The sequence below is a fragment of the Callorhinus ursinus genome, unplaced genomic scaffold (assembly GCF_003265705.2).
Source record: "Callorhinus ursinus isolate GAN/ISIS: 27379988/994484 unplaced genomic scaffold, GSC_fseal_2.0 scaffold65, whole genome shotgun sequence".
Taxonomy (NCBI): Eukaryota; Metazoa; Chordata; class Mammalia; order Carnivora; family Otariidae; genus Callorhinus; species Callorhinus ursinus.
The window spans coordinates 2508926-2525587 of record NW_027397127.1 but is presented as its reverse complement, the minus strand read 5'-3'; the positions used below and the strand labels follow the sequence as shown (position 1 = coordinate 2525587).

Genomic DNA, 16662 nt, shown 5'->3' with positions numbered 1-16662 from the left:
CAGGGAAGACCTTGCAAAAGGCAAGGTAGGAAATCAGAACCCTGGACAAACTACTACTCAAGCCAGGGACATTTTAGGAAATACGTATGCCCTGGTCCTTGAAGATGCCTTTCCTTAAAATGAGGCTTGCTGTAGATAAGGGTTTCCTGAAAGAAGCATGGTAATTCGGCAAAATGGAAAGCTGTGTTGTGTGATCTTGAAAAAGTCCCGTAACCTCTCCGGGTCTCAGACGCCTCATCACTCAACTGAGGGGGTAGGGCTCTACTGCTACAGTTCCTTCCAGCCACTATGCCTCACGACGTAATATAGCAGGCCTACTCTTCTATTAATCTGGTTTCTAACTAACACATCCCCAAACTTCTACCCCCCCACCCTTACCTAACACCCCCCCCACTCCCCTCACCCTCCCATACCCCTGAAACCTGATCTTAATGACATTGTCTGTGGATCTGTCACCTTAATGAAGGGCAGAGAGGTGACACAGAGCAGGGACCCGTGGCAAAAAGCAGTCCTTTTGTGTCCCTGGAGGCAGCCCCATGGCAAAGCTTGGAGCCTTGGCCTCCTTGGTCCCTGTCCACATGCACATTTCCTGCTGCTCTCCAAAGGTATTCCGAGATGGAGTCACTGGCAGCGAGAAGGGGTAGCTAAGGGTACACCTGCAGCCCACCCCCCCCCCCCCCCCCCCCCCCGCTGCAGCATAGTACTTTGGGCTTCTGATGCTATTCCCTTGGAGGTGATAGTCAACGATGCCTTTTAAGACGTATGTTAAGAATTGGGGAAAACAAAAGGAGTTATTTCCAAGTAGCCACCAGAAAGTCAAAGCATTCGGCCCATCACCGAAAATGCTTCCTCGTTTTGCCAACGGTTGGAAATTTGAGGCTGGTGACACAGCCAGTGAGTTTGTGCTGGAGAAGAAATAAACACTAAGCAGATTGGTCTCAGGAAAGGCAAGCGAGCTGTGTTCATGGCCACACACAGCACCTCATGCAACTCTCCGTCAAGGCCTCTGATGGTCTAACTCCCTAAGAAAGAGGAAGTTGTCCATCACACAGCTAATTTACTCTCCTAGCATCTGAAAGCAATATATTAATTATCCAAATGCATAAATTACTCCAGAGTATATATATGAATGTATGAACCTCCACGAGGGAACCAAAAGAATCCACTTCCAAAGCACCACTGAAATGAAGATAAACACAATCTCCTGGCACAGGGCAGCTGGGAAATTGGGAAGGAAAATTAGCTCCAGCACCCTTCCACACCCCAATATTCCCCGCCTTTCCTCCAGCTTACACAGCTCCCGAAACTATTCCCTTTCGCGAGCCCGAGACGAGAGCTCTCTCTCTCTGGACGCTGTCTAGATGGTAAGTATACAAAACCGCACACGTGCAAATTCTCTCGGGCCTCCCACTTCTGAACTACATGTTACACACTGTCTACCAAACGTACTGTGCTCTTCAATCAACATGATCTGGAATATGGAAATGCGAAATAGAATTACGCACGTTGAAAACATTCATGTATATCCAGCTATCGACAGTCCAAGGATTTGTGTAAATCCACACAATAAACTTTAGAGCACATTCTGATTAAGCGGTCTTTAGAGGTACTCTCTAAGTGTGTACCAGAGTAGACTGGAGTTTGTATGGTATTACTTAAGTACTACATCGTTTCAATAAAAAGTCCCTTTAAAAAACATCCCCCCCAACCCTTGTCCTCACCCTCAAAATAAGAACAAACAAAAGGGAAAAATGATTAAAAGCACTCTCGCTGATAAACTGCAGCTCTCGAACATGCCGTTTAGATGAGATATTCCACCATCTCCGCATCAGGCTCTTGTCCCAGGATCTGAATGGGAGCTTTTCTTTCCAGAGTATTGGAGTGGAAAACAGGGCCATCTAAATGGAAACAGGGGGTTAGAAAAGACTCAGGCACAAGGTAAAGACGCAGATTCCTAGAAATCGACAGCTTGGGAGCCATGAAGCCAATGGCGGATCGAGACTTGCCCGCCCACCACCCCCTCCCCTTGTTCACCTGAGCATTTACTTCTACTGGAAGAATGGCCTTGGCTCATCCCTGTTCCCATCCTGGTGTCCCAAGAAGCCATTGACAGACTCTGCCCTTGTGTCTTGTGATGGCTCCCCTTTAGCACATGGACAACTCTGGCCAAATGACCAACAGTATCTACGCAGCAGGGTGCCAACAAACAACCTGTAATTGAGGGCAGAGTCCAAAGCTGCCCCGGCATGGAGACTCATTACCTGTCTTATCCGGACTGCAGGTCAGACTTGGTACAGACAAACGACGCGACCCAGAACCGGCAGCTGGACTTGCAGAAGCCTCAGCCGGAGCTGGAGCCGGAGCCGGCGCCAGAGCCGGAGCCGGAGCCGGAGCTGGAGGAGCAGCCACAGCCGGAGCTGGACTTGGCGCTTGAGTCTGAGCCGGAGCAGAAGCCTGAGACGCTGTCGGAGCCGGAGCCGGAGCCGGAGCCGGAGCCGGAGCAGCTGGAGCAACCTGAACAGCCGCGGCGGGAGCAACAGCAGCCGCCGCCGCGGCAACGGCAGAGGCGGCGGCTGGAAGCTGAGCAGCGGCGGCTGGGGAAACGGCAGCCGCGAGAGCAGCAGCAGCAGCAGCAGCAGCAGCAGCAGTTGCCGGAGATGGGGCGGCGGCGGCGGCGGCGGCTGGAGCGGCGGCTCCCATGGTGGTGCTGTTGGTGGCAGCGGCGGCGCTGCTGGCGGCAGCGTTGGCAGTGATGGCGGCGGCAGCGGCCGGCGCGGGAACCGAGACTGGAGCGACAGCTGCGGTTTTGTTCGGTTCGGTTCCCCGTTCCGTCTGGGTGCTGCAGTCTCGGCTGCCTGTCTTGGAGTGAGCCGAGAGCAGGGGAGTGGACGGCGGCACCGGCGACGGTGTGGAAGGGACAGACTCAGCGCGGTAGTCTCCACCCAGGAGAATACCTACGAGGGAAAGCGGGAAAAGAGGTCAGAGAGGTGCAGGCTCTTCACACGCAGACCTCTGGTTGCCTCTTCTTCCTTGCAGGAGGTTCGGGAGAAACTTCCCCTGTGCCTCCAGAGAGCCCAGGAATCGGTTGGGCAGGCACCGTCCCTCCTGGTGCTCGTTCTCTACCCCAGCACAAGGTATGAAACCTTGAAGTGTCCTGCGAATCTCTTGTGACTCCTGCTTCCGATGGTGACTGACCTCCAAGGAGCTTTCAGAATGCTTCTACTCAGTTCCACTTATTGCCAACATCATCCGCTACCGGATGGCTGGAAAGGATTGGGGGAAGAAGTCTGTGGTCGCCGATGAGTGTCATGGTAATTGTGCAACCTAAGGTTCTAATCAGGACCGTGATCCCCAGAATACCTCCTCTACCCAAAGGTCGCTGCAAGTCTCAGAGGGCCAAGAAAGGTATTCGAAGCAACAAAAAGACCTAAAATTAAAATACAAAGGGGGCTCTCGCAGGCTCTAAAAAGGTGCCTCGTGATAGCCACGATATTTCTGGGCTTTTGATCCGAGGGGAAGGAATGGACAGGAATGGAATGAAAAAGTACACTCAGTTCTCATCTCAGAACACTCTGGTAACAAAACCCTGCCACCCAGCTCCATTCAGCTCAACTGGAACTCTGAGTCCTCTTATTCTGTGGGGGCAAAGAACAGAGAAAAATCTGGAAGTCTGACATTTTGACCGACGTGGAGGTCACGCGGGCTCTGGACAAAGACAAAAGGTCTCACGTGGCAAGGCCAGATCTGAGAATTTTTTTAAAGGAAACTGAAGTTGTCTTCCTTCCCACCCAAACAGAACTCAGAATTCTTATCTTCTGAGGCCTTGGCTTCAACCGGTGTTCTCTCAGTGAGACGTCAAGAGTGTGGAGGAGCTCCTCTCAGGAGGACAGAAACCCAACCTGGTATATCATCCTCTCTCTAGATTCCGGACCCTCACTCCTTTTCCTTGCTGAGTGGGCACATATCTAAGTCGGGGCTCCCTTTAAACACGTCACTTGCATTTTCTATTTACCGTCACTTGCATTCTTTATTTACTGTCATTACCTAGGCTCCCCTTCCAGTTCTTGTCATCCCGCTTCTCCTCCATGATGGGGGTGCCGGTCAGGGTGGAAGAATGTGAGAGCAAGCCTGACCCGGCGTTGGAAATGGACATCAGAGACTTTGCGGGTCGCATGGATGACAGCTGCTCTGTCTTACTCGGCTCCTTCCGGGAACGCTGCTGGAGTACTTTGATCATGGCATCCTTCTCAATGATCTGGGCATGGAGGGTCTTAATCCTAGGAGCCAAAGACAGAGAACGTATAAAAACGTTGTCGCCACCTCCATGTTCTGGTCTCACGGCCTGCTTGGACTTGAGCTTCCAGTATCTTTTTGACGGAGGAGTGGTTTAGTTATTTCTGGGGTGTAAAGCAAGGGGCAGTGTGCTACGTTTCTTAAAATGCCTTTCTCCACGCCCAAATGAGTAGAGCAGAGCATCCGGGAGTTGTTGCTTAAACCTCAGGAGGCCAAAGGTAGGTCATGGTGGAAAAGAAGGCTGTAGATGAGAGAGGAGACTGATGTAGTGGGTGCCGAAGTGAGGAATCGGAGTCAATGGAACGATGTATTTAGTGAGAAGATGAGAACTGCGAATGGGCCACAACTGTAGCTAATAAGTAAATAATCATGAGTTTATAAGAGGTATCAGGGGCCCTACGTCCAAGTTGGAATGGATATTCTCTTACTGTGCACTCTGCTGTATCACAGGGTTGAAGTCCAATGCTAGAAAGAATACCCCAGAGTGCAAATGCCAGCAATACAGTTCTGGCAGAGGGAAGATGGAAAGCAATTACCAAGGCCAATGGGGAAAGCAAGGTAAAGGTCATTGCATTTCAAATCCCAAGTAACAGGCTGGCAGGGGTGCAGGGGTCGGGGGAAGCTGCATTATCGGGTTTCCCGGTTGTGAATGAAGATGCCGCCTGTCCTTCCCTTCTGACCTATCTGGTCTCGATACCTTCTTCTCAGATCTACCAGGGTCCAGATCGGTATTTTACCTGCCCTCCATGTCGAGGCAGCGCTTGTTGGCCATCAAGATTTCTTCCTCCTCTTTCTGGATGCGAGCTTCCAGGGCCGTGTCATAGCTGGTGTTGGGAGAGTGGCTGATAACTGTTGTGTCCCTGGAAGGAAGATGGCAGTGACGATGACAAGGCAGTCAAACCAACGAATCCTATCGTCTCCCTCCCAAGTCAGAGGTATTGCTGGAAAACAGTCAAACTCATTAGGAATGGTTGGTTTCTGGACAACTTATTGAAAAGAACCTCCAAGAGGTGCCTGGTTGGCTCAGTCGTTAAGCGTCTGCCTTCGGCTCCGGTCATGATCCCAGGGTCCTGGGATCGAGCCCCGCATCGGGCTCCCTGCTCAGCTGGAAACCTGCTTCTCCCTCTCCCCCTGCTTGTGTTCCCTCTCTCGCTGTCTCTGTCTCTGTCAAATAAATAAATGAAATCTTAAAAAAAAAAAAAGAACCTCCAAGATGGGAAGGTGCAGCTTTCAGAGCTAGAAGAGGTTTTTGGCATGTGTACAATTGCAAAAGTCAACAAGGCATTCTACGAGATGTGCACAGGCTTGCCTTCAGAACTAGACAGACGGCCTCCCAAAGCCTTCCGGCAGAGTCCCTTCAAGGTTTTCAATCATGGCCAGGTAATAGGAAGATATTTATATTTCCACTTTATATTATTATTTATATTACACATAAGATAGTATCGATTTCCACTTTATTCTCATGACAGTTATAAATGGGAAATGGCTAGACTTTGCTGAAAGACAGAGAATGTACTACTAGACAGCTCTTGCTATAGATGTGGAACAACAACTATCCCGAGTGCTAGAAACAAACTATAGACACGTCAACAGCGAAGGTCAGCTAGAGCATGCGAGCTGAGTGAGAAGCAGGGCCTTTGAATCAGTGCCACTTCATTCCTATCTGACCTACATCAGAAACATTCTAGTGCCAAATCGAGAAGTCTCTTCCCCAACTACACGACTGTTCTCTTGCCAGAGTCCCAACTGCACGAGGCACCATCCTGTTTCATTTGAAAGTGTCTCAGGCCATTGACTCAAAGACTAATTAATAAGTGGTAAAGTGTGTGTGTGTGTGTGTGTGTGTGTGTGTGTGTGTGAGAGAGAGAGAGAGAGAGAGAGAGAGAGAAGGAGGACGTGGTGCTGGGGAGAGGGTCTAGCCCATGGGTGGCTGATGTCTAAACAGCACAAGTCCAAGATATACGGGAATCCTATATTGTCCTGATAAATGAGGTCACGCATCTTTCTTTAGTTTATTTAGAACTAGTGGTAGAAGAAAAGAGGGAAAGGAATGAAGAAAACTGGATCTTCTTTGAATCGCTTGGAGGGGAAAAAAAGGGATTGGGAAGAATATTGATGTAATTATATGGGTCTTCAAGGAAAGCCAACAATAGACCAAGAAAACAATGAACTGGCACAGCTTCCTTATACTTCCTTTGAGAACGAGGATCTGTGGGAGAATTTTCTGCTGGCAGCTAGCTGTGTTCTCTTAGCTTAGAGATTGTGACCAGTGCAGATGGGAAGGAAAGGGCAGGGGAACGAAGAGGCAGAGAATTGGTATTAAAGTTAGGGACTTTGGGTGAGGTTCTACAAAACTACTGTCTCCCCAAATGTTTGTACTTTTATATGCAAGGCTGAACCGATGTATTTGAGTGGCGAAATAACTGGGGGAGGAAGAAGGATGAGGAGCACTACAGTGGCTTGCATCAGTTGCTAAATTCGAAATATTTTAGCATCTCAGAATTCCACACTTGGCTCTGGTGAGTTCACCCGCTTCCGGTCCTACCGGGAATGGCTCTTGCGTTCCAAGGTACCCAAGGGGAAATGGCATTGTGTAATGTGGGGAGCACAGGCTCTGACGATAGACCACACCAGGGTCAAATCCCACTTTCCCAAGTACTCTGCCACTAACAAATGCTCTGAGCTCAGGAAATCAGTTAACTCCTCTAAAGCTCAGTCTCCTCATATGCAAGATAGAAATCATCATCATAACCTGTATCTCGTGGCATTCTGGGGGGATGACGTCAAAGTATGCAGGTAAAAGACACAGTGCCAGGCACTGGCACTGTAAAAACACTCAACAAAGTTACCTCTTATTTAAGAGAGAAAAGTACCTAGGTAGGAGGAGGGTAATAAACAAGAGAGGATGACTTTAGAGAATTCCAGCTCCGGGATTATATCGTGGAGCCAATTCCTGCAGCGCACAGTTCCAATTGGATGGCTGCTTCAGAGCCAGGCCTCTCTAAATAGAGTGCACGGTGTCTATGGACACTGGGGACATGAGCGTACCGTTTGTCACTGGGGGAGCCAGGCCACTTTCGTTGCATAAAAGACCATTTCGGGGACTCAGAGCCCTGCCAGCTAATTGATATGGACACTGTGAGCTCCTAAGGAATGGAGCCTGAAAATGTGGGGCACTTAGTGAATTCCAACAGAGCTGCCAGGACAGCCTTTAACATCAATCTTCCTTCTAGAAGACTGAGGCTACTAAGCCAATGGCTCAGGCAAAAGCAAGCACAGTGTTGGAAGGAGCAGCTCGACCTAACTTCCAATACTCCGAGATGACCCTTAGGCACATCTGGAGTGAGCTGCTGGCTTGAAAACACCACCTGTATACTCCAAAATGTAGATCCCTGAATTTGACATCCTACATCTAAATTCTTAAGTAAAGGGGTTTCTGACGACTCTCCCCCTCTGGTCATCTCTCTCCTTCCCTTTGTCCGATGAAGTTATCCCCATCATGTTGCTTACGTTGTTTTCTCGAATGTCACCCCTGATTTCCTCATTAAAACATCTAGTGTTTTAAACTTTTAAACTTCAAATCCATCTTTTCCTATCGGTAGCATCTGTTTGTTTATTTAATATGTGAACTCGACCGTTGAGTGGAGCACTGTGTTTGAAGTTACTGTGATGCTAAAAAGTGGCTAGACATGCATAAAACTAGTCCCTGACGGCAGGAGACTTGCAAGGCGAGGCAAAAAAAAAGGTAAATAATTAATTATTACAGAAGCGAGTCTGAATTTTATTCCAATAGGCACTGAAAATCATTAGAGCTTTCTGAGGGGAGTGAAATGATCCAAGTTGTGCTTTAGAAAGACAGCATTATCTCTGGCCGAAATACGATGGGGGGTTGCGGGGAGAATACACTGGACTTGGGCAAACCAGTCAGAATGGTTATTGTAATAATCCCAGCCAGAGATACTGAAATCATGAACCGATGCAACAGCAGGGGGAATGGAACAGGCCATAGGAGGCATAGTTGCTACAACTTGGAGACTGTTTAAACGTGGCTGTTGGAGAGAGGGGAGAATGCATGAGAACTTTGTTGTTTCTAAGTCAAATGACTAGAAAAGATGGCACACCACTCATTTTCTGTGCTAGGAAAGGAAGGAGAGATCTTTGGGAAAGCATTATAATGGGTCTTGATTTTAGTTACATCGGAGTTAACATGTCTTATGAATAGCCATATGACAATATCCAACAAGTTGTTGACAAGTCTAACTTTAATCTAACGGATGTCAGACTTACTATTTGAAGCTGTAACAGAGAACAAGATATCTAAGACAGAGGGTAGAACGAAGAGACAGCTGAGGATGGAAACTGAGGAAAGCCTACAGAGAAGGAACAGGTAGGCATGTATAATGTGTGTGAGCAGCTTCTTACTTCTGCTTTCCCCTTCCTTCCTTCTTTCCCAGATTTACATCACGTTTGAAGAAGACGTGAAGAAGAGGTGTCAAAATGTCATTTTCAATCCCAGTTCTTCTTAGACTACAAAACATTGCACGTTTGAAGAAGGTTAACAACCTACTTCGGGAAATGCAAACTTGTAAATGGCATGGCTGATCGGGTTTGTTATCTTTTTATATCCTTTTGCTGCTATTCAGAAATATATTCACCATTTGTGAACTTCAATCTGCATTGACAAATCCGTGCTGCTAGGATGAACTACTCGGTAATAATTTCCCTCATCTATATTAAGCATCTAGAGAATCTCTAGGAGCACAGCACCATGGAGTTATAATCTGGGCCATATTATTGTGATTATTTATGGTATTTTTTATTTTTATTTATTTATTTGAGAAAGAGAGAGACAGAGAGAATGAGAGAGAGAGAGAGAGAGAGAGAGAGAGCATGAGAGAGGGGAGGGTCAGAGGGAGAAGCAGACTCCCCGAGGAGCAGGAAGCCCGATGTGGGACTCGATCCCAGGACTCCAGGATCATGACCTGAGCTGAAGGCAGTCGCTTAACCAATTGAGTCACCCAGGCACCCCTATTTATAGTATTTTTAAGTGACTAAATAATAAGCCTCAAATAGTAACTCTTGAACAGTTCACAATCCCTATATTGCACCATCTTGAAATCTTCGTATCTGGGAAGCAGCAGATAAGCAGTGGTGGAGGTGTCAAAATGTCATTTTCAATCCCAGTTCTTCTTAGTAACTGTGTGTGATCTTGGACAAATTATTTAACCTGTCTTTGCTTCAGTTTCCTCATCTGTACAATAGATAATAATACTTATCTCAAAGAATTATTGTGAGGATAAGCAATAATTGTAAAGTACTTAGCACAGCACCTTATATAGAAAAGACTACATGTGGGCACCTGGGTGGCTCAGTTGGTTAAGCGACTGCCCTCGGCTCAGGTCATGATCGCGGAGTCCCGGGATCGAGTCCTGCATCGGGATCCCTGCTCGGTGGGGACTCCACTTCTCCCTCTGACCCTACCCCCTCTTGTGCTCTCTCTCTCAAATAAATAAATAAAATCTTTAAAAAAAAAAAAGACTACATGCGATTTCTCGCACTGACCACTTTCCCTTTGACAAGGGGTGCTTTGTAGAATCCAAGTGCTAACAGGGGTATAAATTGATCACCTAATAGGTTTTCTCACCTGAGAAAAGACAGTTGTCTGTTATTATATTCAAATCTGTATTTTATTATTCACAATGGCCAAAAAAGGGGAACAATCCAAATATCCATCATCAAGTGAATGGATAAGCACCTGTGTGGTATGACCCAAACTATAGAACACTACTCAGCAGCGAAAAGAAATAAAATACTGATACATGCATCTGCTTATACGAATCTCAAAATAATGATGCCAGGTGAAGGAAATCAAACATAAAGAGTATACACTATATGAGTCCTCTTATACAACATTCTAGAAAAGGTAAAACTATAATGACCAAAAAACAGATGAACTGTTGTCTGGGGCCAGGTTGGGGAGGAAGGGATCAAGTTGAAGGGGCGCAAGAGCACTTTAGAATGTGTCCTCTATCTTGACCGCGGTGGCGGCTCCATTACTGTATACACCTGCCAACGTGCATCAAACCATACACTTGAACTAGGCGTTTTCTTGATATGTAAATAATACCTTAATTGAAAAGATTCTACAACTACCACTGATACCACCCAAGCAACATCTCCTAAATGTGCAACCTATTATCTCCCTATGAGCTATTACACTGGGAATATATTAAAGTTTGAGATACTAGTGGAATACACAGGGAACCAAGCAGGTCATTAAAATGTGGCACTAGATTCAGGGACTTTGTTATAGAGTTAGCAATCACTTCCCTCTCTTTCACTTCTTCTTTTCTCCTTCCTTCCTTTTTACTTCTTTCTCTCCTTCCTTACTCAAATACATGTTCCTTCCTTTCTACTTCTTTCTCTCCTTCCTTACTCAAATACATGTTGAGCACATTCTATCTGCAGCCAATACCCTAGGCCCTTAAAAATTATTTAGAAAGAAAACAATGTAAAGCTTCTACCACAGAAAGGGGCAAAGAGCAGAACCTTGGTCAAAGTTTTAGGGCTGAGAGGAGACAGAATGGACAGAAAAGGAATGGCAGGACATGTTGGAAGGGAAGGTGGAAGAGCTCACAGGTTCTGAAAGAAAGTTTTCTGAATGCTCCCTTCCAAATTTGAAATCTCACTGAGGAAGGAGGAGAAGGAAACTAGTCTCTGTGGCCAAGCATAAGAGGCATTATCTTCGAAAAAAAAATAGTATAATCCTGGAAATAGAAGGTTCTGGAGGAATTGCCTAGTCCAATTTTCTCATTTTGCAGGAATTTGAACACAATCTCTCAGTTTCTCCTGTGGGTTGGATTAATAGGCATGCAAAAAGTATACAGTCCAGATACACGATGCTTGCCTGAGGAACTAACATAAGGTATTTCTACTAGATGGAAACTGGCTGCTTTTTATCATATGAAATGATAAGCACGCACATTTTACTAAAAACAGTGATTCCATGGAAACTTTCTACCTGGTGATTTAAAAGAATTTGACTTAAATCTACCTTACAGAAGGCAACAGATGCTGGAAAGAAATCTGTCTGAAAGGGGTTTTCTCCCAATACTCAAAACTTTCCAAGGGGGAGGGAGGGGGGGGGGCTGTTTCTCTATACAAGGACCCTGGGGACAATGTTCTAGCTTTCCTGCCTTTCCTGACCTGAAGTCTATTCTGGAGTCAGTTTTAGCATCGAACGTCCCAGCACCGAGAACCTTGGCTGTCCAACATTTTCTCACACGGCACACCTTCACGAGTGGTATCTGTCTCGGCTTCTGTGCAATGATAATAGAAATCATCCTGCATCTCCTTTACAGATTTAGGGTTGCCTGAATAACCTTTGTGAAATAAGCACAGGCCACAGGTGTTTTTCTTGGGAGGTAGCAGCCAAAATGACACTTAATTGTGCTTCTAATCTGCCTACAAACTTCCCGACCATCTGCACACTCTGCTACCGCCCTGGCATGTACTGAGTACACCGTTTGTAGAAAACAAAGACAGGTAAGCTTAAGCCCATGAGGACCTCAAAATCGGGGCAGAGGCGATTCCAATCCATTTAAGGTTTATAGAGGATACCTGGAGACAGGTGGAGTGTGTTAGAGAAACGTAAGATGTCTTCCTAGAGAACTGGGAGTAGGTTTTCAAACCACCAGCCCAGCTCTCCAGCACTGCCTTCCCTCTGATTTGGCATGAGAAGGAATCACAGATAAAATGTATTCGCCACCCCCTCCGCACAGCACACACATCCCAGCCTGAACTCTGGCAAGCGTTTCCAGATTCCTCCAGCTTACCATGTTTAGGAGAACATTAAAAACAGCACCGTGGTTCTTAATAACTTTCTGGGTAGAGACTCTATGGGTGCAATGCACTCTGGCCTCTCTCAGATACCCAACTGCAGACCTAGGCTCTGTCCATCTCTCCAACGAGCCAGGCCATCTCCTGATTCAAATTTAGTTTTTGCTGTTGTTTCTTTCTTTCTTTTCCAACTCGCGATTCTGAACAGCAGCAAGACAGCCAGACAAGGTAAGAGCACAGTTTCCTCCAAAGACCAGTGTTTAATGTTTTCATGTGAAAGGGGCAAAGAAAAGAGGCAAAAAAATAAAAAAATAAAAAAAATCCTCCTGCCACTTTCTCTCCCTGACCAAATGGAATGTGACTGTTTCCATGTGATGCACTCATGGCCGCAGAGAACGTGTCCTTCAAATATAGACCTGCTCAAAGGGCAGGGATGGATCCATGTTGAGCATGGCCTTTGGCACACCTGGGGCGAGCCAGAGCTATCGAATGGTGGCACCACTCCTGAGTGACATTTAATTTCTGAGTGGCATTTCTCTGGCGAGGCCTCCACTCCAGTCCTGGGGCTCAACAAAGAAAGCTAGACACGTGGCTGCAAGAAGCCGTGGCTCTGGTGGAAAGAGGTATGCGAACATTCGTTGATCCCACCTGCAATGTTTCTGGCTCCCGAGGAAAGCTGAGCTAGGATTCTGGTAAGTTCATATGTCAACATTAATTTTCAAATTTGTGACCCTCTGTCCTCACAGTCCCTGCTTCACCAGATGAAAGAAAACACATTTAAGCAGAAATTGGGGAGCAGGGGGGGCGGGGAAGAGCATTACAGGAAAAACAAGAAAAAACACTGAAAAATCTTTTCATCAGTCACCTTTCTGTTCTGCCCCCCCCCCCGCCCCTCCCCCACCCCCTGGGCCCTTCAAGCAGTGACTCTGGCCGCCAGCTCCTTACCTCTGAGCAGCTACGGTTGCGGCAGCATCTAGAGCGAAATGTCTCATCACGTTCTCCTCCAAATACTTCTGCTCCCACTTAGTCATATCGGCTTCCAGGGCCAGGATCCTCTCCTCCTTCTCACGGAGGAGCTCCATCAACGCCGTGGCATTGTATTCGGAAACGTTGGTGGGTTGAGAGTTGCCCTGGCGCTGGTTGGGGAGATGGGGGAGACCCCTCAGGTTAGTGCAAAAAGCGTGGTGGCCGAGTCCCATTCGAAGAGCCCCCCATTCTTGGAGAGGATTACTGCCCCAGCCACTTCAGTTTGGATTCTGATTCAGAAGCAAAGGAAATTCAGATTTCCTCCTAAGGCCCAGGACTCTCAACTTTGGGCTCGCATAGGAGACTCCTTTGATCAGGAAAGAAGCTTGTCATGTCCAACGGTCATGCTGCTCAGAAAGCGGATTGGTGGCTGAAAAAAAAATTGCTATCCCTGTCTGCCAGCATGGTACACAACAGAAAGGGACATTAAAAATCTAGGATTTGGGCCCTACCTTGCGCCTAACTTGTTGTGTAGCCTTAAGTGAGTCATGCAACCTTCTCTGCGTCTTGATTTTCTCCCATCTAAAAATGAGGAGGGGTACGGGGCGCCTGGGTGGCTCAGTCAGTTAAGTGGCTACCTTCAGATCAGGTCATGATCCCAGGGTCCTGGGATCGAGCCCCACGTCAGGCTCCCTGCTCAGCGGGGAGTCTGCTTCTCCCTCTCCCTCTGCCTGCTGCTCCCCCTGCTTGTGCTCTCTCTGTCAAATAGATAAATAAAATCTTTAAACAAATAAATAAATAAAAATGAGGACAGGCATGGTCGGATGATTCTAAAGACCACATCCGATTCTAAAGACGACATCCAATTCTAAAATGTCTAAGAGTCTATTTACACAGCATCTTCACTTCTTACAGGGTCTACTGCTCATCTGAAGATAAAAGGCATGAGATAATAGGCATTAAGGATTTTTCTGGGACAGGAAGCTAAGGATGCCGACTTTGTCTTTATCGTGAGAAGGCAGTCTGGAAGCAAGGTCGGGTGGGACGGGAAGACCAAAAAGATGAGCCAAAGTGTGGTTTTTGTCTTCACGTCAGACACCAAATGAAGCATAACCAAACCAGGAATGATCTCATTTTCTCTAAGTTCTCCATACCTGCTGAATCCTGAGGGACTCCAGTTCCCTCTCTAGCCGTGTCCGGAGACGATGCTCCAACTGCTCGCGTTTTTCACATGCTGCCTGGAGCTGTACGAGGGCTTGCTGCATCTTCTCCACCTTATCCACATACACTTGCTTCTTTTTCAGCTGAAATTCCAGGGTGGGAGAGTTGCAAGATGGAATAAAAGAGAACAACGGGGTCAGTTATGCAGCCCCCAAATCCAGCCTTGTGTTTGGATCTCTTTCTGTCCAGCTCCAAAAAAAAAAAAAAAAAGAAGAATGAATGGCAAGAAGGTCCTTCATGATGAGTGGTATGCTGCCTTGTATTTAGCATACAGAGAATGTGACGAGGAAGAGGAATTAGGAGCTCCCTTTTATTTTTGCTTCTTTCCCCACCTCTCTGTCTTCCCCAGACCTATTTCAATCAGCGGAGTCTGTCTTAGATGGCAAGCTTTTAATATTATTAAAACAATAATCCTGATGGGAAGGTCCTCACCTCTGCTCTTCTTCACTCTAAACTGGAATACTCTGGGGGCAGCGATATCTTATTTTGGCCATGAGAGAAATTCTAAAAAAATAAAATGGGGGCTCTCCAGGGAGAAAACCTTAATTTGGTATGGAAAGGAACCCCGCCCCCCCCGCCCCCCGCCATATAGGTGTCTCCTCTCCAAGCGACAGAGAATGGGTGCTGAAGGTACAAGGAAGCCAGAATTGTCTTTTTGAAGCCTGTGGTCCTTGTAATTACCCACTATGGTCATCGTTGCTCTCTTGGACAGTTTCTGCTTCTCAAAAGTGAAGCTACCATACAATGGTTTTAGAGTTTTTAATCTCCTCATTGACTAGCACTGCCTCACTAGATATTTATTAAAAGGACACAGGTTATTTGCAACTTCTGCCTCAGTCATGAGCCTGAGTGGGTAACAGTGGGCCATAATTTCTCAACTTTATTCTGGGACCTTTAAAGATACCTAAAGACTCGAACTAATGAATCGAATCTAAGACAAAATGAGTCAAACATGATTCTTCCTCTTTCCAAGCCTATGAGCCATAACTAAAAGCAAAGGGGGAAGCAGGTTGGGACGAAGAAACTGAGTTCTTTGTACCCTTGTAATTCATAAGCTAAATCCTCGCTCCCCTGGAACGGAGGAATGAGGAGGATCTCGGGGCTCTTTGCAGAAGGTGTACACCTCCCCAACACTTAAGAAGACAGGTTTAAGTGCAGCCTTCCCAGCTTGTTAGTCAACGAAGAGGTTCTGCTTTTCACCATATTTGTGGGGTGTCTCTCGCTAACAAAATCAACCCATGGAGTCTTTCTCAAGCAGAAATTCCTCCAAGCCAGTCACATCTCTCACTATCATTTTCATGGAAGCTGAGGTTAGGGATACTTTCACTATTAAGATCCAAATTAAAATATTATTGATAACCTTGTCAAAAGGAAATTGAAGAATTCAGCTCAACTCTAACTTTTCAACAAATTCCCAAGCCCTTGAGCTACCTAGGCAGAGAGTTGCAATGTTAGACGTTACCCAACGTTCCCGCCTTGCCCACCCCCATTTAGCTGGGACCAAGCCAGCAGGACCAACCCGCGACTCCCCCCATTGCAGAAACCAGGTAACTTCTTAATGGTAATGATTCCAAATCACTGCTGTCTAGAAGGTCCAGTCAGACAGCAAAAGCCTGTGCTGAACTGTCCTTGTTTCCTATCTGTCTTCTCCCCAAATCAGAATTGCTAAACTTTATCTAGGTTGCAGAAAACCTATCTTATATTTTCCCACCAGACCTGTGGTATGCTTTGCCTAGGTGACTGAGGAAAAGAAAACTTAAAAATTTTTTTGCCTATACTTTCTTTCATTCCAAGACCTCGTTCAATTTAGCCTTGTAAACCGGTTGAGGTGAGTTGGAAGTCTACATGTTTTTATCTACTCGACCTTTCCCTAGGAAATAAAACAAACAGAAATCACCATTCTCTTTGTCTCAGTAAGCTTACACTTCTCTTTCCTGGGATGGGTGACAATTTGTAACAACAGTGACCAGGGCAATGAATATTGTTAGGCCATGGATGTCTCTGCCTTCCTATTTGCTAAGCTTTGAAAAACTGGAGAGCAGGGAATATTCTCTATCCTCACCTTTTGGGTTCTATAATCCTCATGAGCTATTTAAAGGTGAATGCATTTATTTGTGAATCACTCTGAAAATCCTAAGGGAGCAGTGCAATGTTAATGCAGAGGATGTTAACTATAATTACTCAGGCGTACAGCAGTTATACTTAAAGGCAATTAAAGTGAGCATGCAGTTCTTGCCTTAATGGTAAAGTACTCTGGTGTAAGCACAGAGAACTGAAAAAGCAGCAGTCCAGGGCTAGGTGGCTATCTCCATGTCTTCCCTTTCTTGAGAAAGGAAACCTTAA

The 16662-nt window shown here is 46.4% G+C and overlaps 1 protein-coding gene across 3 annotated transcripts in view; it reads right to left on the bottom strand.

Moving 5' to 3' along the window:
- Positions 1–419: 419 nt before the first annotated feature.
- The window catches only part of AMOT (angiomotin), a 62162-nt gene continuing 45919 nt past the window's right edge, over positions 420–16662 (bottom strand). For all 3 annotated transcript variants that reach the window (XM_025853671.2, XM_073885772.1, XM_073885773.1), the window contains 6 exons: positions 14253–14402; positions 13078–13268; positions 5031–5153; positions 4045–4277; positions 2262–2954; positions 420–1898 (listed from right to left, as the gene is read on the bottom strand). In XM_025853671.2, the coding sequence (XP_025709456.1) occupies positions 1801–1898; positions 2262–2954; positions 4045–4277; positions 5031–5153; positions 13078–13268; positions 14253–14402 (1488 nt within the window). In that variant the 3' untranslated portion in view covers positions 420–1800. The remainder of the gene's footprint in view (positions 1899–2261; positions 2955–4044; positions 4278–5030; positions 5154–13077; positions 13269–14252; positions 14403–16662) is intronic.